This window comes from Frankliniella occidentalis, unplaced genomic scaffold (assembly GCF_000697945.3).
Source record: "Frankliniella occidentalis isolate FOCC.00 unplaced genomic scaffold, Focc_3.1 Scaffold2571, whole genome shotgun sequence".
Lineage (NCBI taxonomy): Eukaryota > Metazoa > Arthropoda > Insecta > Thysanoptera > Thripidae > Frankliniella > Frankliniella occidentalis.
Window position 1 is genome coordinate 1 of NW_026269652.1, and position 7,238 is coordinate 7,238.

Consider the following 7,238-nt stretch of genomic DNA (forward strand, 5'->3'; position numbering starts at 1 on the left):
ATCACATTTGCTGAGTTCACTGAAGTTTAGGTTTCTTCCGTCAGATAGTTTTCGCTCCTGAACGAAAGAAACAAACCCCAAAGAACTGCGACATTTATCATTAACAGCTATCTGCGTACCTAAGGTATACAAACTTCGGCCGTAATAAATAAACCGGCAAAAATCTTAATTTTCATAACAATACGAACGGTAAACTGGAGGACGGCAAGAAACCAAATACAAATCACATTTTCAAAATCAGCAATAAGCCCTTAACGATTTAGCGAGAGCACACATTACTTCATTAAATTGAAACAATCTTTCCACCGGAAGTAAATAGAATAAAAAGGATACGCCACCAGGAGTGGCAATAATTAATAGTTAGAAAAAGTAGCGGCTAAATAATAGCCGCTGGGAAGGGCTCAGCCTTTGCGAACTGCATACACTTGTGTAAACTCACAAGTCTCTGAGCAACGTCAAGGCAGGCAGCGCGCTGTACCAAGTGGACTTTCGAACTTACACTGTAACGCCTACGCACGTGCACGGTGGGTTGCCTATTCAACCGAAGCGCCCGAGCGACGCCTGCATACGGTACATCGTATCATTGAAAGTGGGTGGGTTCAATTACCCATCCACCCTGGTACTGCACTATTACCGGAGAGATAAAGACCTGGTCAGAAATAATTGACCGTCGATGGGACGCCGGAGCGATATCTGGACGACACCGTCGTCGACACCTCGACATCGCTTCAACGCGCTGTTTCGCACTCGTGGTAGGGAGGGTCAGGAGAGGAAGGGTGGTGGGAAGAGTGAGTTGGGGTTGGGGTGGACGTACCCCTGGCGCCGCAGGGCTGCCGCAGGGTGTAGGGTCGGCCGCGGCGCCGCTACTCCGCGCCGCTGTTGGAGCTGTCGCGGGTGTCGTCGGGCGGGGTGAGAGGCAGCTGCTCCTCCTCGTCCTCCTGCTCCAGCAGCTCCTCGTGGCCGAGCAGCAGACCCTCGTCGTCGCCGCCCTCCTCGCGCCCGTTGGCGCCGTGCAGCGTGCGGACGTGCCGCACCAGGTTGCTCTTGACGCTGAAGCCGTAGCCGCACAGGTGGCAGACGAAGGGCCGCTCGCCCGTGTGCGTCCGCCGGTGGATCTGCAGCGAGGCCTTGGACAGGAACGACTTGGGGCAGAGGCCGCACCGCTTCAGCGCGGCTGCAACAGAGAGAGAAGACGCCGGGGTGTGAGGACGCCGCCGAGCAGGCCGGGGAGGCCGCGGCCGAGGCCGCGGTATGGCGCTACGGGCAGGCGCTGGGGCTGACGACGTGGCCGTGCAGCGTGCGCAGGTGCCGCAGCAGGTTGCTCTTGACGTTGAAGCCCTTGCGGCAGTGGCTGCACACGTAGGGCTTTTCTCCCGTGTGCGTGCGCCGGTGGATGCGCATGGAGGCCTCGGACGGGAACCTCTTGCGGCACACGGGGCACTGCTTGCTGTCGGCGCCACCGCCGCCACCGCCGCTGCCTCCGCCGGGCGCCGCTGCAGCCGACACCCTCGGAATCACGACCCGCATGACGCCGCCGACGCGCGCTGGAACAGACACCGGCCCAGCAGGCTCTCAGGCGCGCGCCCCTCACGACGACGCCGAGACCGGCCCCGCGGAGGCGGAGGTCTCCGGCCGGGGGCAGCGCGCGAGGTGCGGCAAAGCAGGAGGCAACTAATTACGAAAGAAGCGCGCCTAGTTCGGGTGCGGAGAGCCCGGCGGCGGGCTAACAAGGGCAGGGACCGGCCGGCGGGTGCCGAGCAGGGCGACGACGACGCGATGGGGAAAAGTTTGGGGCTGCGCACTACAAGCCATCCCCGCCAGCACCGGGACAGAAGGGGTGGGGAGTGGGGGGCCAGAAAAGTTGGACTCGGCGAAAAGGCATGTTAGTTGGACGTGACGGACCAGCCCGGGGGTGCCGTGGGAGAGGGGGGGGTGTGCATCGCGCGATACGTAGTAGTACTCCCCGCAGCCTCGGCCCGCCCAGCCCCGCGCCAAAGCGGCAGAATTGATCGCGATCCGGTCGATGGCCCCGACGCCACCGGTGCGGTGTCTGGCCAGTCAGTCGCGACGTTCGTACGGCCTCCATCGCCACCCTGGCGACCCCGACGACAAGTACCCAAAGCACCCCCACCCCCCCTCTTACCCTCCCCTGCCATCTCATCTTCCTTCCCCCATTTCCCCTGGAATATTGACTGCAAAAATATGGCAGTGCCGAGACTGGTTATACATAAACTACGGAAACGTGAAATCGATTCATTTGGCAGCGGCGGTGGAAGGCGACAACAAGATGAGATGAAAGAATAATTGTGAGACATAGAAGCAAACAAATATATGTGTATATGCGCGATCGAAGGCGCCAGAGTAAACGACGATATGCACTACTACAGAGCAGCAGAGCGGAGCGGAGAGCAGATCTACGGCACACAGTGAGCGGGTGTGAGAGTGTGTGATTGTTCTACTCACCCTGAGGTGCTTGCGCCAGCATGCGCTCGCGCTCTACATCGCCTTGTACTTAGGCTTCAAGGCCTCTCGCAAAGCTGCAACACGACGAGCCTCATCACGCACACGGCCTCACACCTACGCGCACACACACACGCACACTTGCACACGCACACACGCGCGCGCGCGCGCGCAAAGGTAAGAAGGAGGATACACGGAGCGAGACAGAAAGAAAGACAGAGAGAGAAAGATAGTTATAGTAAAGTGCGATTGTGGCTGGTTCACTAGTAGGTGCCTTCCAAAAGAGACTAACGGAGCAGAAGAATGAGAAATTGACTAAGAAGGCGCGTCGCTGCGAGAAGTGTACCGATGGCTTCCTACCAAATTTCTGGGTCGAGCAAGAGTGCTCGGTGCTGGCTGCTACCGTCACCGACCAGGCCGCAGCTACCTCCTTCCTCGAGGCCCCGTGCGGGTAGGCAACCCGTTCGCGCGCCTGGTGTGCGGGACGGTCTGGCCGACAGGCGCGCGGTCGAACACGGACGAGCAATAATTACGGCAGCAACGAATACGACCGCGTCCGGTTTGTGGACTTCTCGTTATAGGGGCACACTCACCCCAATTACCCACTCGTCAAGTCGGCCGTGCGCCCCTTAAAGAGGGGGGCGGGCCGCGCCCGTGGGAGGGACAGAGACAAATGCAACGTAGCATCGAATCGGACGCGACGGCTCGGGCTTACGGGCGCGAACGAACGCCGACAGGGGGCCGAGTAGGACCCGGGCGCGGGAGCGGGAGCCAGCGCCAGCGGGCGATCGAAGGGAAGGCGTCGTTGGTTTCGTCGGTGCGGGTCGGTCCGGCCCCCACTGCCCCGCCCCGCCCCGCCCCGCCGAGACCCGCAGTCCGGTCGATATTACCAGCGGGTTACTATATCGACGGCTCGAACGCCACCCGCCCCGCCCCGCCCGTCAAGCTCCCATAATGACTGACGCCTGCTCAATGTAATTAGCCCCCAGGTTGAAGAGCGCACACGGTGCTCAAGGCTCATCCGAACCGGAAATAACAAACGTACAGATTGGTTTTGTTTCCGGCGTGAGATACGTTATTCACACATTTCGTCAAAGCGGCTATACGAAAAGAGAAAACAATATTTCGACATTGTCCCTGTGGTTAAAACTTCCTGGACTCCTCGAGACACACAAGTGTAAGGACGTGCAGGACAAGTGCTAAAGATGACTGTGGTTCTGCTGCCGGCCGCGGACAGTGGCTGTGATCGCTTCAAACAACATGAGCACACACACACAAACGCACACACATACGTGAGAGACAGGGGCCGCAGCAGCAGAGAAGAGTCCGTCCTGCTTACCGCTCGTCATCACCACCCTGCTAGAGTCAAACCGGGGCCGAGGGTAAGGGCGGAGGGTGGGCACCAACGGCGGCGGAGAGGAGGACCGCAGACTCGAGCGCAGACCTTAGAGACACACATGGAGGGGGTGAGCGCCAAACTGGAAAGGACCTGGTGTGAGAGTACAGCTGCCCGGCCCGGCCAAACGGAGCGCCCGTCCGTATCAACTACACTTTTCAAACGTCAAGTACTCTTATTATCATATTTTGTTCATACTACACCGGATCAAGGCGTGCGGATGGGCTTGCCTACCGTCACTCGCCGTATGCAACCCGCCCGCACGCCTGAATCCAGTACTAGTAACGTCCTGAAAAAGACGACGGGTGGACCATCCTCGCTGTAGTGCCTTTGAGTTTCGGTGAACATAGAAATGAAATAACAAACCGGAAAATGCCTTCTGATTCTCTATGGCATACCAACTACCAGAACCAGGTCTGTTTCATGAGTCGGTTTATTCTTTTCTTCCGTCAGTCACCTATCCTGAAAGGTCTACAATCTCGAACTCCTCGATCATCGGCCAGCAAACCGTCTCTACGGTAGCGTCTCAACGAGACCGTGGCTCTACTTCATACTGACATTTTGTGTCATCGTTTCAGGTCGATATCGTGGCCCAAGACTAGTCACGTTCGCGTCAGTATGATGTCAAATGCCCTCGAGAAAACGCCGTGACTCGGCAAGGTTGCTGACCGCATTCTCGGGGTTGTGTCCACCACCGCAGCCCCACCGCGCGAACCGGGCGGTCCTGCACCCCTTAGATACTTACACGAGAGCTGCTTGCCGGCGGTGGGGTGCTGCTGAGCGGCCGCAGCTGGCCGCGCGTGGCCTCCGCCCGTCGGCCGGGGCGCGAGTGGCCGAAGCCCGGGTGTCCGGGGCACGGGCGTCTGCGGGCGCAGCGCGGGCGGCCCCGGCGTCGTCGGCGGCCTGGCGTTGGCGCGGTTATGCACGGCCAGCTCCTCGTCCGTGTGCGAGGTCTGCAGGTGGCGCGCCCACAGCGCCGGCGACGCGAAGGTCTCCTTGCACACGTCGCACACGAGCTGCGCGTAAGGCCCCGTCTGCTGGCCGGCGCCGGCCGCGGCGCCGGCCGTGGCGCCTGCCGCGGGTGACGGCCCCGGACGCGCCGCCGTCCCCGGCGTCAGGGACCCCGCCGACGCGGGCGCGCTCGAAGAGGCGGCCGAGGCCGGCGTCGCCGCGCCCGACGTGGACCCCGAGCAGGAGGCCGCGGACCCGGGCCCGGGAGTGCCCGCGGTCGTCCTCTCGCTTGACGTGCTGGCGGAGACCGCGGAACGGTCGGAATCGTGCTGAAAGAAGGGAGAAGTTCATCAGTGCCGAACGCTGATGCGTTGCCCCGCCCCACCCCGCCTCACCACACCACTAACCGAAGACTGGCGTCCTTTGGGCGTTCTCCTCCGCGGCCGCCGCCGCATCTCGCTGTGCTCCTGCTCCGCGTGGCGCACCCACTCGGCCGGCGAGTAGAAGGTCACGTGGCAGATCTCGCACGACAGCGGTGAGAACAGCAGCTCCTCGCTTTGCTCCTGCGGCTCAACCACCTCCTGGGGAAGCGGAGCAGAGGGGTCAGAGTCAGATGCCCACAACGAGCGAGCAACGAGTGCTCGTTTGGTCCGAAAACGAGAGATGGGATCGAGAAGGAGCTTGTTTCCGTTCGATCATCTCACCTATCGTCTCAGATGATATATGCTCGCTCTGGTCAGTGTGGCTCCTGATGGGCCGCCAGGGCGAGGGACTTACCGGTTTGACGCGGAGCTCCGCCGGCACGTCTTCCATGAGGGCCTCTCGGACTTCGGACTCCATGTCCCACTCGATAGGCTCTTCCTTGATCCTCATCTCACCGACAGCAAGGTTGGCAAGGGCGCCGATGCCGTCCAGGATGGTGCGGGTGTCGGCCAGGTCGTTCTCGCTCTCGCTTCCACGAGATCTCTTGTCCTTGTCGTCCGCGACCCCTCCCTCGTCCACCGTCCTCAGAGGGTCGACATCGTCGTGCTTCGGCGAGGTGGTTCGGTGAGCTACGGGGGAGGACCTGCCCCCCTCGTGCCTGCTAGTGTCGGCCTCGCGCTTCAGGCCATCATCGTCGGCCTGGTGGTGCTCGTCTGTGGACGGCAGGCCGTTGGAAGGGGGCGGGTCGGCCGGGCCCGTGTCCATGCTGTCGTTGTCGTCCCGGGTGTCCGGGACCTGCCTCGTGTCCCGGGCGGGCTTGGCTGACGCCCTGGCGGAGTTGGCGGCCCGCTGGGCGAGCAGGTGGATGCGCTCCCGGCGGCGCGCCTCCCTGCGCCGGGCCTTGAGCTCGTCCTTGCAGTCGCGGTAGTCCTTGACGCCGCGGCGGGCCGCGATGCGCGACGCGTGCAGGGGCGGCCGGCCGGGGCCGCGGGGCCGGGGAGGCGTCACGGCGGGGTCCTCGTGGCCGACCTCGCGCCCCACCCGGCTCGCCCGGGTGTCGGGGTCGGCCCCGGTGCCGGCCGGGTGCGCCGCCGCCGGCACCGCGGCCGGGTCCATGAAGTGCCTGTGCACGCCCAGCCCCGAGGCGGAGGCGTACTCCTGGCGGGGCTCGGTGCGCGGCTCGGCGCGCGGCTGGGTCCGGCGCATGTAGCTCTGCATGGCCTGCACGAGGTGGTGCGGCCGCCCCTCGGCGCGCGGCTCGGGGCGCTGGCCGCCCGGCGCGCCGTTGTTGCCGCCGGGCCGCCACAGCCCGCGCACCTTGAGGATGTCGCCCGCGCGCAGCACGGCGCTCAGCTGCGAGTTGGGGACGGTGGCCTCGCCGCTGTACATGTACTTGATGAGCACGCACAGCGCGTGGTAGGACACCTCCGGCGGCAGGATCACCACCACGGGCAGGTGGCTGTGCGCCACCATGGAGCCGGCCCCGAGCAGCCTCTGCTGACCAGTGCAGGACAAGTGTGAGCCGGGGGCGTTCGAGACCCGCACGTAAAAATGAAACGGGAATAATGGAATCAGCTTACCTGGAGGTAGGTGGAGCTGGCGGCCAGGACGAACCGGTGGCCGGAGATGTGCCTGCCGTCCACCGTGCTGAGCACCACGTCGGCGAAGGTCTCCGAGTGCAGCAGCGTGGCCACGCACGCCTGCATGTGCGCCTCGAAGCTATGCCATTTCAACTGGTAGCACTCCGGCTCCATGGCTGGACCTGCGCAGGCGGGGAAAAGGAAGTGCTTGTGAGTGGGCTAAACGCGTGGCGGTCAGCAGCGGGGCGGGCGCGGGGAGGCCGTCGCCGTCACATCCGGCCGGTCCAAAATCAGAGGGCGCCGTATAGACATTCCGTTTGAACCCCTCGCTACGGTGGTGTGCGGTGAGTGCAGGCCCTGCCCGGCCAGGACCCCCGGCCCTTTGGAGTCCCTGTGGGGCCGCACCGCGCCACGCCAGGCCACGCCAG

General features: G+C 63.1%; 1 protein-coding gene across 5 annotated transcripts; it reads right to left on the reverse strand.

Moving 5' to 3' along the window:
• Window positions 1-6: 6 nt before the first annotated feature.
• On the reverse strand, window positions 7-6,990 carry LOC113205819 (uncharacterized). 5 transcript variants are annotated; one of them, XM_052276336.1, is made up of 6 exons: window positions 6,811-6,990; window positions 5,585-6,727; window positions 5,215-5,388; window positions 4,602-5,136; window positions 2,464-2,537; window positions 1,040-1,174 (listed from the first exon to the last, which is right to left on the reverse strand). In XM_052276336.1, the coding sequence occupies exons 1-5, from the start codon at window positions 6,982-6,984 to the stop codon at window positions 2,497-2,499; spliced, it is 2,067 nt and encodes a 688-aa protein (XP_052132296.1). In that variant the 5' UTR covers window positions 6,985-6,990; the 3' UTR covers window positions 1,040-1,174; window positions 2,464-2,496. The 5 variants fall into 5 exon arrangements, with proteins under 5 accessions (XP_052132293.1, XP_052132292.1, XP_052132296.1 ...); XM_052276335.1 differs by lacking the exon at window positions 1,040-1,174 and adding an exon at window positions 1,404-1,544; XM_052276333.1 differs by lacking the exon at window positions 2,464-2,537 and having other exon boundaries at window positions 7-1,174; window positions 5,585-6,724.
• Between the last annotated feature and the right edge of the window lie 248 nt (window positions 6,991-7,238).

Excerpts from the sequence above, each read along its gene's own strand:
- LOC113205819 (XM_052276332.1), bottom strand. The coding sequence starts at position 6,984 with ATGGAGCCGGAGTGCTACCAGTTGAAATGGCATAGCTTCGAGGCGCAC. Across the intron at positions 6,728-6,810 it reads CCAGCTCCACCTACCTCCAG|CAGAGGCTGCTCGGGGCCGG; the intron begins GTAAGCTGATTC and ends TGCACTGGTCAG. Across the intron at positions 5,389-5,584 it reads CGGAGCTCCGCGTCAAACCG|GAGGTGGTTGAGCCGCAGGA; the intron begins GTAAGTCCCTCG and ends CCGCTTCCCCAG.